Source organism: Callithrix jacchus, chromosome 15 (genome assembly GCF_049354715.1).
Source record: "Callithrix jacchus isolate 240 chromosome 15, calJac240_pri, whole genome shotgun sequence".
Classification (NCBI taxonomy): Eukaryota; Metazoa; Chordata; class Mammalia; order Primates; family Cebidae; genus Callithrix; species Callithrix jacchus.
The window spans coordinates 79,397,076-79,415,849 of NC_133516.1; the positions used below are offsets into that span (position 1 = coordinate 79,397,076).

Below are 18,774 nucleotides of genomic sequence, written 5' to 3' on the forward strand. Positions count from 1 at the left end.
TCCTCAGAGGGCATGCTCTGCCCTCCCCACCCTGTCCTGTGGCCAGCAGCCATCATGGGGTTTGCAAGGGTGGTTGGGTTTTATTTTCCTTCTAGGATGTTCCTCTCTGACAATGGCTGGTACAGAGGAGTGTCAGAGAAGGGGGTGAGAGACAAAGGGCTGACAGGAATAATAATAAGAGTGACTCCAGAGGAGAAGAAACTAGTTAGTGAGCCAAGGAGTACTGACTGTCCCCTATGCCGAGGACCTGGACTGGGGAGAAGAAACGTAGGTGCCACATGAGAGCTCTCAGATTAGTGTAAGGCTGAACTGACTAACAGGGTGGTGTGCCACATAGCTAAAGGGGCCAGACTTGCCCCAAAAGACAGAGAAGTCCTCTGGGGATCTGCTTGTTTTGGGGAGTAGGGGGTGGACTGATGTTAGACCAAGCACAGTGGCTCACGCCTGTAATCCCAGAACTTTGGGAAGCCAAGGTGGGAGCACACTTGAGCTCAGGAGTTTGAGACCAGCCTGAACAACATAGTGAGTCTCTACAAAAAAAAAAAAAAAAAAAATTAGCTGGCTGTGGTAGCTCACACCTGTAGTTCCAGCTACTCAGGGTACTGAGATGGGAGGATCACTTTAGCCCAGCAGGTCAAGGCTACAGTGAGCTGTGATCATGCCGCCACACTCATCCTGGGCGACACAGCAAGACCTTGTGTCAAAAAAAAAAAAAAAAAAAAAAAGAACATTTACTATAGGCTATACCTTCTTTACAATGTAGCTTAACTCTTTACAACAAATTTTATTTACTCCATACCCTGGGTGGCAGGAGGCTTAGGTCCCATTTCCAGCTCCAGAACGTCTGGTTTTATGAACCCAGCAAGTCACCTGACTTTTATGAGATGCCATCTCCTTTTTCATAAAACAAAAACATGATACTCCCTGCTGTGTTTGATTGGGATAAGAACCAAGTGAAAATCTCCCTCTGAGAAACCGGTTTTAGAATTAGGTGCTTTCCCCTATAAGCCCAGCACACATTTAGTGGATTTCAGCAGATGGTCATATAAAATGCATAGATAGAATATAAAACATTGTTAACATTTAAAATTGGTTTTACTGATAGGAACCAAGCCAGCTTCAAAGGCTAACCAATTCAAGCAACAGTAGCTCCAAATTTATTGAATAAACTGAAAAATTTGGCCTTCAATCCTATTTAACTGTGACACTGAAAGATTAGTTAGGGCTTCACTTCCAGCTACATGGATTTACCCAGAGCCACCAAGTACAGGGCAGGACTTTGGAGTCCTCTGATCTCATGCCGTACTCCTAGCTCAACAGCCCAGGGACTGTCAACCTCCTTCCCACACCCTCTGGTGCCCACCCCACCAGTGCTTGCCCAACTGGTGCTCACCCCACTGATGATGCCCATCCGCAGCCATGTTAGTCTTCTAGGGCTGACTTAAAGGGTGGCTTAACCACAGAAATTGATTCTTACACTCTTTTCTTCCCAATCTATGGCCACCCTGATGGACTTGTTTTAACTTAATTATCTCCTTTAAGTCCCTATCTCTAAATAGTCACATTCTGAGGTACCAAGGGTTAGGGCTTTAACATGTGAATTTGGGGGGAGACAACTCAGCTCATGACAGCAGTCCTCCATGTAGCTCCTCTGAACAGATGGCCTCCTCTCTCCAGAGATCAGATCCGTGCTCTGGTAGAAGCCCTCTCCTCTTCCCTGGAGGGCCTCTTTCTTCCCAACAGTCCTGGATGAAGAGGGGCAGGGCCTTAGTGGATTAGCCAGTCACAGGCATCCCATATCCCATCTGGTGTCTCCCACCAAAGGATTTGGCTCCCCATGCTCTTCCCTCTAGCATCTTTGGGCTCTCCCTCTCCACTGGGCCTTAGCCTCAGCCTTCTACCTTGTCGTCTTCTCTCTTTTCTCTCACCTCGTAAGAAACCTGAGCTTCATATTCCCTCTTCTGTTTCCCTGTTTCTCTTTGTCCTTTTACCTCCAGCATCCTTGACTATTTCAGTCTCCACCGTTTGCTCAAGAATCTCCTCTGGGGTGACTTTGGACCCTGCTGTCCCATGGAACCTGGCCTCTTCAGCGTCACCATTTCTTGCTCGATGCTGGGCACACCTGGAGCTCTCCCAGCATCTGTCCTCCTCTACCCTTGCTGCGGCAACCCTACTCCTGCTCTCAGGGTCCTTCCACAGCCCTCTCCCCTGTCTCAGCTTCTTTACTGTGGACACACCTGGGATCCAATCCTGGCCTCCTCTCCTCTTTAATTGCATTCTCTTTTCCCAAAGAACTGACCCATCTTCACAGTTTCCATTCTGATGGCATCTTGAATCCTGGAATCTTTCGCTTTAAGTCCGCACTCCCTCTTGAATTCTAACCTCCCTCTGGAATTCTGATCCTGGGCTTCTCACCTACAAACAGATTCAAGCTGAAATATTCATCTTGTACTCCTAATTCTATATTCCTTCAGTATGACTTTCCACATGTATCTGAGCAAGAAATCTCAAAGTAATCTGTGTACCTCCCTCTTGTTTAGCCCCCAAAATTCTTTGAACTTTCCTCTGCCCCTCATCTGTTTCTTCTTTTCTGCGTGGATCTTGATCAGTGCCTTCCAAGGTATGGCAATAGCCTCCTAAGTGGATCTGTCCCCTCCAAGAGATGGAAAGACCTATCAGGGACCCCTAGCCCAGCCTGACTGCTGTTTGTGTGAGGACTCGCTGTTCATTCAAAACAAAGGCTTAGCTCTTGAGCTTAGCATTTGAGGCCAGCACTGTCTAACAGAACTCTCTGTGATGACAGAAATGTCCTATGTCAACACAGTGTGATAGCTGCAAACCACATATGGCTATTGAGCACCTGAAATGTGACTAGTGCAACCAAGAAACCAAATTTTTAATTTTTTTTTCTTTCCTTCTGGACAAGGTCTCGCTCTGTCACCCACGCTAGAGTACAGTGACACAATCATAGCTACTGTAACCTCGAAATCTTGGACTCAAGCAATCCTCCCATCTCACCGTCCCAAATAACTGGGACTACAGGCATGCACCACCATGCCTGGCTAATTTTATTATTATTATTTTTTTTTTTTTTGAGACAGAGTTTCGCTCTTGTTACCCAGGCTGGAGTGCAATGGCGTGATCTCGGCTCACCGCAACCTCCGCCTCCTGGGTTCAGGCAATTCTCCTGCCTCAGCCTCCCGAGTAGCTGGGATTACAGGCACGCGCTACCATGCCCAGCTAATTTTTAAAATATTTTTAGTAGAGACGGGGTTTCACCATGTTGACCAGTCTCAATCTCTTGACCTCATGATCCACCCGCCTCGGCCTCCCAAAGTGCTGGGATTACAGGCTTGAGCCTCTGCGCCCGGCCATTTTATTATTTTTTATGGAGACAAGGTCTTGCTATGTTGCCAAGTTTAGTCTCGAACTCCTAGTCTCAAGTGTTCTTGCCACCTCTGCCTCCTAAAGTGCTGGGATTACAGGCTGAGCCACTATGCCTCACCTTACTTTTCTTTAAAGTACCCGCTATCCTCATACCACTGCTGTCCAATATCAGCCCAGTGCTCTGCCAGCCTGTGCCAGACACCATCCTGATTCTCACCTCTGAGCCACTCACTGTCTGTTCCTGACCTGTGGGTTCTCCCCTTTCTCCAGTTCAGACCTTCCCTAGCCTTCAGGTCCATCTTATGTCCCATCTCTCAGCCTTCTAACCATCTCCTCCACCCATAGTGTTCTTTTTCCATTCAAACAACCACGTCATTTTAACAGAATAACACATCTTTTTAATAACTTTCTATTTATCTTTTATCTTGAAATAATTTCAGACTCACAGGAAAAATGGTAAAAATAGCACTAAAAATTCTTGTATATATTCTTCATCCAGATTCCTCAAAGGTTAACATTTTGCCATGTTTCCATGTTTGCTGTTTGTTTTGTTTTTGTTTTTGTTTTGTTTTGTTTTTTGAAACAAAGTCTCACTCTTATCACCCAGGCTGGAGTGCAGTGGCACAATCTCAGTTCATTGCAGCCTCTGCCTCCTGGGTTCAAGCGATTCTTCTGCCTCAGCCTCCCAAGTAGTTGGGATTACAGGTGTGCACCACCACACCTGGCTAGTTTTGTATTTTTGGTAGAGATGAGGTTTCACCATGTTGGCAGGCTGGTCTCAAACTCCTGACTTTAGGTGATCTGCCCGCCTTAGCCTCCCAAAGTGCTGGAATTACAGGCAGGAGCCACCGTGCCTGGCCTTGCTTTATCATATATTCTTTCTCTTCCCACCTCCTCTTTTTCCATATCTCTCTTCTACCTCTCCACACACATATGCACACACATATATATGTATATACTATGCTTTATGAACAGTTTGAAAGTAAGTTGCACACAGAATACTCTCTACACCTAAATACTTCAGTGTGTATTTCCTAAAAATAAGAACAATCTCTTATAAAGCCACAGTTTGATGATCAAAACAGGAAATTAACACTAATCCAGTAGTATCCTCTAATTTATTGACCTTATTCAGATGTTGCCAGTTATCCTATAAATGTCCTTTATGGCAAAATAAAAAAAAAAGCCTTTCCTCTTCCTGTGGACCACATATCTTGCCATTTAAGACCTTGAGGCCTGATTTCTTTCTTTTATATATTTTAATGCACTTTAGGTTCTGGGGTACATGTGAAGAACATGCAGGATTGTTGCATAGGTACACACATGGCAATGTGGTTTGCTGCCTCCATCCCCATTATCCATATCTGGCATTTCTTCCCATGTTATCTTTCCCCAACTCCCCACCCCCCGCTGTCCCTCCCCTAGTCCTCCCCAACAGACCCCAGTGTGTGATGCTCCCCTCCCTGTGTCCATGTGTTCTCACTGTTCAGTACCCGCCTATGAGTGAGAACATGCGGTGTTTGATTTTCTGTTCTTGTGTCAGTTTGCTGAGAATGATGGTTTCCAGGTTCATCCATGTCCCTACAAAGGACACGAACTCATCGTTTTTGATGGCTGCATAGTTTTCCATGGTGTATATGTGCCACATTTTCCTGGTCCAGTCTATCATCAATGGGCATTTGGGTTGCTTCCAAGTCTTTGCTATTGTAAACAGTACTGCAATGAACATACGTGTGCATGTGTCCTTATAAAAGAAAGATTTATGATCCTTTGGATATATACCCAGTAAGGGGATTGCTGGGTCAGATGGGATTTCTATTTCTAGATCCTTGAGGAATCACCACACTGTCTTCCACAATGGTTGAACTAATTTACGCTCCCACCAACAGTATAAAAGTGTTCCTATTTCTCCACATCCTCTCCAGCATCTGTTGTCTCCAGATTTTTTAATGATCACCATTCTAACTGGCATGAGATGGTATCTCAATGTAGTTTTGATTTGCATTTCTCTAATGACCAGTGATGATGAGCATTTTTTCATATGTTTGTTGGCCTCATATGTTTTCTTTTGAAAAGTATCTGTTCATATCCTTTGCCCACTTTTGAATGGATTTGTTTGTTTGTTTGTTTGTTTATTGTAAATCTGTTTAAGTTCTTTGCAGATTTTGGATATAAGTCCTTTGTCAGATGGGTAGATTGCAAAAATTTTTTCCCATTCTGTTGGTTGCCAGTTCACCTAATGATTGTTTCTTTTGCTGTGCAGAAGCTCTGGAGTTTAATTAGATCCCATTTGTCTATTTTGGCTTTTGTTGCCAGTGCTTTTGGGGTTTTGGGCAAGAAGTCCTTACCTATGTACTTTTGGGCAAGAAGTCCTTGCCTATGTCTATGTCCTGAATGGTTTTGCCTAGGCTTTCTTCTAAGGTTTTTATGGTGTTAGGTCTTATGTTTAAATCTTTAATCCATCTGGAGTTAATTTTAGTGTAGGGTGTCAGGAAGGGGTCCAGTTTCTGCTTTCTGCACATGGCTAGCCAGTTTTCCCAACACCATTTATTAAAAAGGAAATCCTTTCCCCATTGCTTGTTTTTGTCAGGTTTGTCAAAGATCAGATGGTTGTCGATGTGTGGCATTGCCTCCGAGGCCTCTGTTCTGTTCCATTGGTCTATATTTCTGTTTTGATACCAGAACCATGTTGTTTTGATTACTGTAGCCTTGTAGTATAGTTTGAAGTCAGGTAGCCTGATACCTCCAGGTTTGTTTCTTTTTTTTTTTTTCCTTAGAATTGACTTGGCTATGCAGGCTCTCTTTTGGTTCCATATGAAGTTTAAGGTGGTTTTTTTCCAGTTCGGTGAAGAAGGTCATGTAGCTTGATGGGATAGCATTGAATCTATAAATTACTTTGGGCAGTATGGCCATTTTCACGATATTGATTCTTCCTAACCATGAGCATGGAATGTTTCTCCATCTGTGTCCTCTTACTTACTTTGTTGAGCAGTGATTTGTAGTTCTCCTTGAAGAGGTCCTTTACATCCTTTGTTAGTTGTATTCCTAGATATTTTATTCTCTTTGTAGCAATTGTGAATGGCAGTTCATTCTTGATTTGGCTCTCTTTAAGTCTGTTATTGGTGTATAGGAATGCTTCTGATTTTTGCACACTGATTTTGTATCCTGAGACTCCTGAAGTTGCTTAGCAGTTTAAGGAGATTTTGGGCTGAGACGATAGGGTCTTCTAAGTATACAATCATGTCATTTGCAAATAGAGACAATTTGACTTCCTCCTTTCCTATTTGAATACCCTTTATTTCTTTTTCTTGTCTGATTGCTCTGGCCAGAACTTCCAATACTATATTGAATAGGAGTGGTGAGAGAGGGCATCCTTGTCTAGTGCCAGATTTCAAAGGGAATGCTTCCAGTTTTTGCCCATTCAGTATGATGTTGGCTGTGGGTTTGTCGTAAATAGCCTTTATTATTTTGAGATACATTCCGTCCATACCTAGTTTATTGAGAGTTTTTAGCATAAAGGGCTGTTGAATTTTGTCAAAGGCCTTCTCTGCATCTATTGAGATAATCATGTGGTTTTTGTCTTTGGTTCTGTTTATGTGGTGAATTATGTTTATGGATTTGCATATGTTGAACCAGCCTTGCATCCCCAGGATGAAGCCTACTTGATTGTGACAGATAAGCTTTTGATGTGCTGTTGCAATCGGTTTGCCAGTATTTTATTGAAGATTTTTGCATCTATGTTCATCATGGATATTGGCCTGAAGTTTTCTTTTCTTGTTGAGTCTCTGCTGGGTTTTGATATCATGATGATGTTGGTCTCATAAAATGATTTGGGAAGGATTCCCTCTTTTTGGATTGTTTGGAATAGTTTCAGAAGGAGTGGTACCATCTCCTCTTGGTATGTCTGGTAGAATTCGGCTATGAACCCATCTGGACCTGGGCTTTTTTTGGTTGGTAAGCTATTAATTGCTGCCTCAACTTAAGCCCTTGTTATTGGTCTATTCAGGGTTTCGACTTCTCGGTTTAGGCTTGGGAGGATGTAAGTGTCCAGGAATTTATCCATTTCTTCCAGGGTTACTTGTTTATGTTCATAGAGTTCTTTGTAGTAATCTCTGATGGTGGTTTGTATTTCTGTGGAATCTGTGGTGATATCCCCTTTATCGTTTTTTATTGCATCTATTTGATTATTCTCTCTTTCTTCCTTGTTAGTCTGGCTAGTGGTCTGTCTATTTTGTTGATCTTTTCAAAAAACCAGCTCCTGGATTTATTGATTTTTTGAAGGGTTTTTTGTGTGTCTATTTCCTTCAGTTCTGCTCTGATCTTAGTTATTTCTTGTCTTCTGCTAGGTTTTGAGGTTTTTTGATCTTGCTCCTCTAGCTCTTTCAATTTTGATGATAGGGTGTTGATTTTAGATCTTTCCTTGCTTCTCATGTGAGCATTTATTGCTATAAGTTTTCCCCCAGACACTGCTTTAAATGTGTCCCAGAGATTCTGGTACATTGTCTTCATTCTTACTGGTTTTGAAGAACATCTTTATTTCTGCCTTTATTTCATTGTTTATCCAGTCAACAGTCAAGAGCCAACTGTTCAGTTTCCATGAAGTGTGGTTCTGAGTTAGTTTCTCAATTCTGAGTTCTAATTTGATTGCCCTGTGGTCTGAGAGACTGTTTGTTATGATTTCCGTTCTTTTGCATTTGCTGAGGAATTTATTTCCAATTATGTGGTCAGTTTTAGAGTGGGTGTGATGTGGTGCTGAGAAGCATATATATTCTGTGGATTTAGGGTAGAGAGTTCTGTAAATGTCTATTAGCTTTGCTTGGTCCAGGTCTGAGTTCAAGTCCTGGATATGCTTGTTAATTTTCTGTCTCGTTGATCTGTCTAGTATTGACAGTGGAGTGTTAAAGTCTCCCACTATTATTGTATAGGAGTCTAAGTCTCTTTGTAGGTCATTAAGAACTTGCTTTCTGTATCTGGGTGCTCCTGTATTGGGCACATATATATTTAGGATTGTTAGCTCTTCTTGTTGCATTGATCCTTTTACGATTATGTAATGCCCTTCTTTGTCTCTCTTGATCTTTGTTTATTTAAAGTCCATTTTATCAGAGACTAGAATTGCAACTCCTGGGGTTTTTTGCTCTCCATTTGCTTAGTAGATCTTCCTCCATCCCTTTATTTTGAGCTATGTTGCATGTGAGATGGGTTTCCTGGATACAGCACACTGATTGGGTTTTGACTTTTTATCCAGTTTGCCAATTAGCCCATTTACATTTAAGGTTAATACTGTTATGTGTGAATTTGATCCTGCCATTTTGATGCTAGATAGTTGTTTTGCCTATTAGTTGACTCAGTTTCTTCATTGTGTCAATACTCGGTACCATTTGGTATGTTTTTGGAGTGGCTGGTACTGGTTGTTCCTTTCTATGTTTAGTGCTTCTTTCAGGAGCTTTTGTAAAGCAGGCCTGGTGGTGATGAAATCTCTGAGCAATTGCTCGTTCATAAAGGATTTTATTTCTCCTTCACTTATGAAGCTTAGTTTGGCTGGATATGAAATTCTAGGTTGAAAGTTCTTTTCTTTAAGGATGTTGGATATTGGCCCGCCCTCTATTCTGGCTTGTAGGGTTTCTGCTGAGAGATCAACTATGAGTCTGATGGGCTTCCCTTTGTGGGTAGCCCAACCTTTCTCTCTGGCTGTTCTTAGTATTTTTTCCTTCATTTCAACCCTGGTGAATCTGAAGATTATGTGCCTTGGGGTTGCTCTTCTTGAGGAATATCTTTGTGGTGTTCTCTGTATTTCCTGGACTTGAATATTGGCCTGCCTTGCTAGGTTGGGGAAGTTCTCCTGGATTATATCCTGAAGAGTGTTTTCCAGGTTGGATTCATTCTCTCCATAACATTCTGATACACCTATCAAACGTAGAATAGGTCTTTTAACATAATCCCATATTTCTTGGTGGCTTTGTTCATTTCTTTTTACTCTTTTTTCTCTAATCTTGCCTTCTCATTTTATTTCATAGAGTTGATCTTCAATCTCTGATATTCTTTCTTCTGCTTGGTCAATTCAGCTATTGAAAGTTGTGTATGCTTCGCAAAGTTCTCATGTGTGTTTTTCAGCTCCATCAGTTCATTTATATTCCTCTCTAAGCTGTTTATTCTCATTAGCATTTCATCAAACCTTTTTTCAAGGTTCTTAGTTTCTTTGCATTGGGTTAGAACGTGATATTTTAGCTCAGAGAAGTTTGTTATTACCCACCTTCTGAAGCCTGATTCTGTCAATTCATCAGACTCATTCTCCATCCAGCCTTGTTCCCATGCTGGTGAGGAGTTGTGATCCCTTGGAGGAGGAGAGGTGTTCTGGTTTTGGGTATTTTCATCCTTTTTGCACTGGGTTCTTCCTATGTTTGTGGATTTATCTACCTGTGGTCTTTGTGGTTGGTGACTTTCAGATGGGGTCTCTCAGTGGACCTTTTTGTTGCTGATGAAGTTATTTCTTTCTGTTTCTTAGTTTTCCTTCTAACAGGCCCCACTGCAGTAGGACTGCTGAGGTCCACTCCAGACCCTGCTTGCCTGGGGATCACCTGCAGTGGCTGCAGAACAGTAAGAGTTGCTGCCAGTTTCTTCATCTGTTATCTTTGTCCCAGAAAGATACCCACCGGTTGTCAGGCTGAGCTCTCCTTTATGAGGTGTTTCTTTGATTATATGGGGGTCGGGGAGCTGCTCGAGGAGACAGTCTGTCTCCATTGTTCTGTTCAGAGCTTCTGGGCAGGTATGTTTAAGTCTGCTGTGGCGGAACTCATAACTGCCTTTTTCCCCAGGTGCTCTGTCATGGGAAGGTGGGGCTTTATTTATAAGTTTCTGTCATTCTGCTGCCTTTTTTTCAGAGATGCCCTGCCCAGCGAGGAGGTAGCCTAGTCACAGTCTGCCAGCAGAGGTGTTGCTGAGCTGCTGTGGGCTCTGCCCAGCTGCTGTGTGAACTTCCTTGCAGTTTTGTTTACAGGGGTATAGTTAGAACTGCCTCAGTAATGGCAGACTGTCTCTGTAATGGCAGACTGCCTCAGTAATGGCAGACTTCCTCAGTAATGGCAGACCATCTCTGTAATGATGGACTGCCTTGGTAATGGTGGACTGTCTTGGTAGTGGTGGACTGCCTTGGTAGTGGTAGACTGCCTCGGTAATGGCGGACACTCTTCCCCACACAGAGCTGGACCAACCTGGGTCCAGCTGTGCTTGCTATGAAACTCTCAATCCAGAGCATTTCAGATTGCTCGTCTTTGTGGGGGTGGGAGCAGCCGAATCAGATCACCTGGCTCCCTGTTTCAGTCCCCTTTTTTCAGTTGAATGGGTGACTGTCTCCCAGGCATTCCAGTTGCCAGTGGAAATGATTCCTGCATTGTGTGAGTTTTTGTGCAGAGACCCACTGCACCGGTGGAAACAGCCACGCTGGAGACTCATGGCACTTTTCCACCTGGGAATCTCCAGGTCTGTGGGCAGTATAAATTCGTTTGGAAATGCGGTGATCACTAACCCTCTGTTTTTTTGCTGGGAACTGCAATCCAGAGCTGTTCCTATTCGGCCATCTTGGATCCTCCTCAGGCCTGATTTCTTATATTGTTTGGTTTCCTCCTCAGTACCCAGGTTAGTCGTGTGTACTGACTGGCATTTGCCCAGCACACAGTAGGCTCTGAGTAACATTTTGGAGATGGACGGATGAATCAATGATGACAGTGAGCCCGGGTGAACTTGGTAGAAGCTCTCACCCTGGGCTTAATCACACAGCTGGCAGCCAGCAGCTCAGTGATCTCAGCATGCTCCTGTCCAGAATCACTGCCTCATGCAATCTTCCTGGGGCATTCAGTGGGTAGCAACACACCTCCCATCGTGGAAATGTACAACTGGTAACCTACAAGTTACTAACTTGCCTGAAGTCACAGAACAACCCATATCCAGGCCAGTAACACTGCTTCCCCTTAAGCTGCAGAGGTGGATCTCTCTGGATGAATAATTGTTAATATTAACCCACTCATTCATTCAGCAAATCATTATTGAGTGCCTACTGTGTGTCAGCCACATTGCTATACAGCAGTGAACCAAAAAAGTCCCTGCCCTCAAAAAGCTTACAGTTTAGGGGGAGAAGGGCAGACAGTAAATACATATGTGGAGATATAGTTTTTTGTATGGTGACAAGTGTCATGGGTATGGGGACCATAAAGCAAGATGAGAAGGATGAGGGGTGCTGGGGGCAGGGCTGCTGTTTGTATGGGGTGGTTAGGGAAGATCTCATTGGTGAAGTGGCTTTTCCTCCCTTTTTATAGTAAGTTATAATTTCCCTGGAGTGAACTTCACCCTCTTTAGTGCACAATTCTGTGACTCTTGATAAATTAATATAATCATGTGACTCCCAGCATGGTCAAGATCTGGTTCTGTCACCACAAAACATTTCCCTGTGCCCCTTTTCAGGCCACCCTTCCCCCACCCCACCTCTGGCAACCATTCATTAATCTGTTCTCCATTTCTATAGTTCTGCCTTTTCTAGAATGTCATATAAATGGAATCATACAGTATGTGACCTTTTGAGTTTGGCTCCTCTGAGCAGAAGAGAAAGATAAATCATTGGGATTCGTCTGTGTTCTTGTATCAGTAGTTCATTCCTTTTTATTGGTGGCATTAATGTACCTCAGTTCATCCATGTGGATACCTTCTGGTTTTTGTCAGTTTGAATAAGGCCACTGCAAATATTCACATACAGGTATTTGTGTGCCTGTAGGTTTTCATTTCATTTGGACAGATAGGTTAGATGGCTTTTGAGCAAAGACCTGAAAGAAATATGAAAACAAGCCATGAAAATAGTTCAGGATGCTTTTGCACATGCACCATATTGTGATTTAGCCAAGTGAATAGGTTTGCACCGCATAACTTTTCTGTTTGGGTCATTTTTCTTATTTGAGTTATTTGGAGCAAGTAGGGATAAGACCATTCATTCATTCATCCATTCATCCATCCAACAAACATTTACAAAAATGAAAGCCACCAGTCCACAGTGTGTGACCCAAAGGAAGCTTGCGACCCTTGGATCTACACCAAAGGCTAATTTTAGTTGGTTTATCTGACATGACATAATTTCCTTTCTGAGTTTCCTGAAAGTTAGGATGAGACAGTGGTTAATGAGTGTGACATTATCTTCAAATAGGGCTGTGGGAGCAGAAGCATTTTTGAGAGTTTTTAATCTGATTGGAGGCTTCAGGGACCCTTTCATAGGTCCCTGAGAATTGATATTCTTTTTTGTCTACAAGGTTGTCTGTGTGAAAGGGCAAGGTGATCTCTCAAAAGACATATTCATTTACTTTCCTTTTTCTTTATTTTTTTTCTTGAGACAGTCTCACTCTGTCGCCCAGGCTGGAGTGCAGTGACATGATCTCTGCTCAGTGCAGCCTCCACCTCCCAGGTTCAAGCGATTCTTCTGCCTCAGCTTACTGGGTAGCTGGGATTACAGGCACCCACCACCAGCCCAGCTAATGTTTTTGTATTTTTAGTAGAGATGGGGTTTCACCACTCTGGCCAGGCTGGTCTCAAACTCCTGATCTCAAATGATCCACCCTCCTTGGCCTCCCAAAGTGCTGAGATTATAGGTGTGAGCCACTGTGCACAGCCTGAAAAGACATATTCAAATAAGAGCCCTCCATGGATAAGGGGCCAGTGGATAAGACTACATCTTCCTCGGATCAGGAGCTTTGTGAAAAAACAAAACTACAGGAAATAACTTGTGGACTTCTTTGTTTCAGGTGATGCAACTGTGAAAAAGAAACCTGCCCCTAAGACGCCTCCGAAGGCAGGTAATTGGCCATGGCACTATCTGGGGGCAAAGAAGTCATCTGCCATGGGGGTTTTGCCTTTACGTGATCCCTCAGTTCCAGCTCTGCATTTTTCAGGCTGAGTTTGCTCACCACAAGCCTCTGCACAGCCTGGCCCCTTGTCCTCTTCCATGGCTTTGCCCTTCCTTCTGCTTCCCATGTTGACAGCATCACAGAGGACTAGCCCCTCTCCTGCCAACCCCTGCTGTGAATTCAGTCCTGCCATCCATCCTTCTCTCTGCCCTTGTGTACATGACCCCCTCAGGGCTATTTTGGTGCCCAGCTCTGTGTATCCTTGTTATATGGAGCCCTTGTCTCTTTTCCATTGGATGATACTTGAGGACTTGAATCAAGCCTGCCAGCCAGGGTTTGACTAGAGGTTAGAAGGCAAGGTGCTGCTCAATTCATAAGTGAGTTAGGAGCTCAATTCAAAAAATTAGGGTAAGACACAAATTCCAGTACAACCAATAAATCGTGTGGGTCACTTCTGAGGGAATCAGAATGAAAAGGTGAACTAAGCTAGCAGGTTCATAAACTTGGATGTCCTGCAGCAGGAATCACTGCCCTCAGTCTTACCCTGAAGTTTCCAGAAGCCAAGAGAAGAGCCAGCAGACCACTGTGGACAGCAGCGTCAAATGAGATAAGAATGCCTGAGATCCTTCTGCCTCACTCATTTTCTCCCTGTCCTCCCTCAGCAATGCCCCCTCAGATCATCCAGTTTCCTGAGGACCAGAAGGTCCGTGCAGGAGAGTCAGTGGAGCTGTTTGGAAAAGTGGCCGGCACGCAGCCCATCACCTGTACCTGGATGAAGTTCCGAAAGCAGGTCAGTGACAGGATGGGGTGGGCATTGGCAGTGCTGAGAACCCGCACAGCCTTTGGGCCAAAAGAGATGAGAAATGCCATGCTGGACTGGCCTCACTCTTCGTAGCTTTAGAAATGGGAGAGGCCACTCCCCTACCCGTCATTCACTCACCAAACCTGAGTTCTTGCTAACCTTTGCTTCTGAACCTACCAATAATCCCTGCCTTTGTAGACAATTTGTGTAATAGAGAAAAACGTGAGGGAAAAAGTAGAAACCATCCATGGCTCCCATCTGATTTGATAGCACAGTCTAGAATCCTACTCAGAGTCAGGAAAGTCAAGCCAGTGACCCAAGATGACCTCTTAGATTCCATGGGCTTGCTGTGATTCTGTGCCAGCCCATTGATTCCTGTCTGTGATAACTGCTTAAACTTGCCACATGCTGAAGGAATAAAAGCAATTGTGAGTATTTGGATAGAACTGTATGATAAATAGAACTGTGTCTTACTGAGCCAGAAATCTAGCTACAATTTATCATAATGATTCCTACAGAAAAATGTTTGAATTTCCAGACAACCAGCTTTGAAAGGACTTGGGGAGCCTAGCAGCTCCACCAGTACCGTGGTGATAGTGTATGCCCATATGCATGATCAGCAGAGACCCTGTAACAGTGGGCTGGCCCAGGAGTGGGAAGTTGTGAAGATTTATTCTGAGCCGGGCACAGTGGCTCATGCCTGTAATCCCAGCACTTTGGGAGGCCAAGGTGGGCAGATCATAAGGTCAGGAGTTCAAGACCAGACTGGCCAACATGGTGAAACCCCATCTCTACTGAAAAATACAAAAATTAGCTGGGCATGTTGGCTCGTGCCTGTAATCCCAGCTGCTTGGGAGACTGAGGTAGGAGAATTGCTTGAACTGGGACCCAGGAGGCGGAGGTTGCAATGAGCCGAGATTGCGCCACTGCACTCCAGCCTGGGCTACAGAGTGAGACTCCATCTAAAAAAAAAAAGGTTTCTTCGGAGCCCTCTGTTGCTGTGTTTTAAAACCAGTCAAATTCTCCTAAGCCCAGAGATGAGCAGCAGGTCTGAGATGAGCATGTAGTACTAACAGGGAGGAAAGTAGGGTTGGTCTCAAAAATGGAAAAGAGAAGCTTGCCTTCAGCATCCCAGAGCACGTTTGTCCTGAGCTATGTCTGGACTACTGTCGTCTGAAGTAAGATGGAATCTCATCACTTTGCAGAGACATTTAGCCAAGTCCCAGCTCTGTCCTTCAGCTTTCTGAAATGATGTGTTAGCTTTGTGCTATCCAATATGGCAGCTACCAGCCATAATATGTGGCTGTTGAGCACTTGACATGTGGCCACTGCAACCGAGGAACTGGATGTTTAATTGTAATTAATTAAAAAGTGTTATAGCAGCTTTGTTAAGATATAATTCATATACCATAAAATTTGCTCTTTTAAAGTGTAAAATTCAGTAGTTTTCAGTAGATTCACAAGGTTGTGCAAGCATCACCATTATCTAATTCTAGAATACTTTCATCATTCCCAAAAGAAACCCCAGACCCATTAGCAGACATTCCTCCCCTTCCCCCAGGCCCTAACAGCCACTAATAGTATTTATGGATTGGCTTCTTCTGGACATTTCATATAAATGGAATCATGCAGTGTGTCATCTTCTCTGTATAGTGTTTTTTTTCACTTAGCATACTCTTTTCAGGGCTCATTCATGTTGTAGCATGAATCAGTACTTCATTCCTTTCGATGAATCAATAATATCCCATTGTCAGGATAGAACGCATTTTGTTTATTTGTTCATCAGTTGATGGACATCTGGGTTGTTTCCACTTAGTTAATTAAAATTTAAATAGCCACATGTGACTAGCAGCCATGGCATTGGGCAGCACAGAAGAGGTTAGAACCCACAGGAGTGGGCCTTGTGAATGACTTTGCTGAGATGTGTTCTGCTATCATCCCATTCCAGAGAGGTAGAGGGAGACCTGGATACTCCTGAGAACAGTGAGTGCTCAGCTAGTTCATCCATCCTGCCCCTGCTTCACCCCCTCCTTGCCCACCCCAGACCTGCCACCCTCAGGGAAGCTAGGTTCTGGATGAAGGAGAGAAGGGGCCTCAGGGGGAAGTGCAGAGTCCAGACCAGTCCGAGCCCCCCACAGCTTGTGTGGCTGCATATTTCAGGGAGTAGGGAAAGGGGAGGAGCCCCCGTTCCTTTCCTGGCTCAAGGGCCTAAAGCTCCAGCCCCTGCTCTGTCTTCCACCCCTAGATCCAGGAGAGCGAGCACATGAAGGTGGAGAACAGCGAGAATGGCAGCAAGCTCACCATCCTGGCTGCGCGCCAGGAGCACTGCGGCTGCTACACACTGCTGGTGGAGAACAAGCTGGGCAGCAGGCAGGCCCAGGTCAACCTCACTGTCGTGGGTGAGTCTGCCGGCCAGGTGGCATGGAGTATGGGGCAAAGGGAAGGCAGCAAGCCCCCAGGCAAGAAGTATGGGCCTCAGGACCTTATCACCTGGTCTCTCTCACCATTCCTGTGCCTAGTTTTTAAGGCACCACAGAAGGAAGATCACAGCAACTCACAGACTCCCTGCTAGACCCTGCTGACCTCCAGGCTCAGTGGAGGGGCCACAGCTGGGCAGAAATCCTTTTCCCTGTCTCTTATCAGGACCTCTCTGTGATAGCTGTTCCTGGAGTTCCCTGCCCTCAGGCCTTGACATCTAGCTTCTTTGAGAAATACAACACATGAGGCATAAACTTAGTCAACTTCTTGACGCCCACACCACAGGTGTCTGTCTCTGTCCCCATCCTGACTCCACCCTCCAGGCTCTGGGGATGGCCCACCTTGGTCCTGCTGAAGGTTGCTTCCTTCTTCTGTGCTTTGGACCCCAGACCCTGTGGGGGCTCCACCATTCCCACTTCTCTCTCCAACCTGTTCCTCTCTCCTGGCTCCTCCCAGCAGCCCATAAGTGTCACCATCTTAGCCAGATGCACAGGCATGTATAACTTCTGCAGTGTTCTCTCTCGCTCCAGCCGCCCTACCTTCTCTCTCTGACAGGTGTGAGTCTCTACTGCATTCCTGCTTTTTCACCCCCAGCACCTTCCAGCTTCCTGTGGCCTCACCCCCACACCCCATTAGTCTGCTGGGACTGTCTTTATGAGGTCATCATGACCTCCCAATCCTGACTCCACTCACTTTTCCTTATCACTTCCTTCATCCCAGGATTGAGTTGGGTCTGTCTCCAGACTGATTGTCAAGTTCACGTTTTCTCTCCTTCCTAACCACTGTCTTCAAGCCCTGGTCAGCTCTCTCCCGGAGCATCAAAGAGCTTTCTAACCAGTTTCCCACCGTTGTCATATTCTGCTTCAGTTGTTCCCCATGTGGCAGGTACTCAGGACAGCAGAAGAACGAGCAGGCAGAGGAGCAGACAGATACAGACTAGACCCTATGTCTCATGCATTTGTGGGCCTTCATATATTGTGCATGCGGAAGCCTTTGACCTGGTGTTTATTGATATGTGCACCAGACCCAAGCAGGTTTTCCATTTGTCCTTGGCTTTCAAGCTCATAAGGTACATTTGTGAAAATTAGAAAAAGGGCCTTGCTGGGTAGAGTGAAAAGGGTACAGCACTTCCAGCCTCACCCCAGAGCTCATGACCTGGCCTTGGGGAGCACAGATTAGCCAGATGCCCTTACTAGGCCCCTTTTATGTAGCACACAAAACTCTCAGCTGTGTGTGCTGGTCCCAACCTTGACTTCCTGCATACTAGCCTTTCCTGTGTGCTCCTGGTGCACACACACGTGGGCACACAGAATAAAAGGATCTGTTGGTAACAGGGTTCGTGTGGCTATGGTGGTTAGAGGCCTTCCCCTGGAATCTTTCTTATGAAGGTATCTAGACACGAAGTTAGAAGTTGGAGACAGTAACTCTTAAGGTTTCCTGTAGCTCTGACATTCTACAATTCCCAACTCTGTTCTCTGACATTCTGATTCGTTTACTATATTCTCTGATATTCTGATTCCTCGGCTCTATTCTCTGACATTCTGTGTTTCTTCAACTCTAATTCTCTGGTAGTCTATGATTCCTTGACTTGTTCTCTGACATTCTATGATTGTCTGACTTAGTTCTCAAGCACTTTTTCTTCCCTATCTTCATCTTGTATCCTCACCTTAGGACTAGGATAGATAGGACTGATGTTTCCAGTCTTAGATAGGGGAAACTGAAGACTATTATGAGCAAAGTAACATCGTGCATCAGGGCCTAAGTGAGAACTAGCTTTAAACTTTCAAGCACTTGTCCTCCAGTGCCACTCATGGGAGTGTGGAAGTAGGTACAGAATGTTCCAAAAGGCAAAGGGACACACTCTGGCTGCAAAATTCATCTTGAGGGGGACATGCAAGCCTTCTGGGGAGCTGTCCACATGCCAGGGAGTTGTTGATGTCTGTCCTTCCATTTTTCTCATGCTGAACCTTAGAAAGCCCTGTAGCGCTTTTCTCCAGCCCCTAAGCACTTGGGGAAGAAGAAGCCCTTGTCCAACCAGGTGAATAGGGAAGACATGAGGACAAAGGACAAAGTAAAACAGAGCCGGGAAGACAAAGGAGGGGGACAGTGAGCTGTGCCCCCGCCAGCTACCAGAACAGACCATGGGTTCTAGGCCCTGGCTTGATGCTCCAGACAGGAAGTACTGCAAAGCCCCCTGGAAGATTGTCCCCAGACACAGGAGACCTGGGA

The 18,774-nt window shown here is 44.8% G+C and overlaps 1 protein-coding gene and 1 long non-coding RNA gene across 21 annotated transcripts in view; one reads left to right on the top strand and one right to left on the bottom strand.

The window, feature by feature from the left end:
- Nucleotides 1-18,774, top strand: part of MYLK (myosin light chain kinase) — a 283,432-nt gene that overhangs the window by 213,695 nt on the left and 50,963 nt on the right. For all 14 annotated transcript variants that reach the window (XM_078351929.1, XM_008982318.5, XM_078351931.1 and 11 more), the window contains 3 exons: nucleotides 13,164-13,214; nucleotides 13,928-14,055; nucleotides 16,313-16,466. In XM_078351929.1, coding sequence (XP_078208055.1) covers nucleotides 13,164-13,214; nucleotides 13,928-14,055; nucleotides 16,313-16,466 — 333 coding nt within the window. The remainder of the gene's footprint in view (nucleotides 1-13,163; nucleotides 13,215-13,927; nucleotides 14,056-16,312; nucleotides 16,467-18,774) is intronic.
- LOC103788363 (uncharacterized) overlaps nucleotides 1,138-18,774 on the bottom strand; it is a 90,680-nt gene continuing 73,043 nt past the window's right edge. For 6 of the 7 annotated variants that reach the window (XR_013527587.1, XR_013527585.1, XR_008476876.2 and 3 more), the window contains 3 exons: nucleotides 12,058-12,197; nucleotides 2,238-2,415; nucleotides 1,138-1,745 (listed from right to left, as the gene is read on the bottom strand). This is a non-coding gene — a long non-coding RNA (uncharacterized LOC103788363). The remainder of the gene's footprint in view (nucleotides 1,746-2,237; nucleotides 2,416-12,057; nucleotides 12,198-18,774) is intronic. The other variant, XR_013527588.1, reaches the window with a different exon arrangement.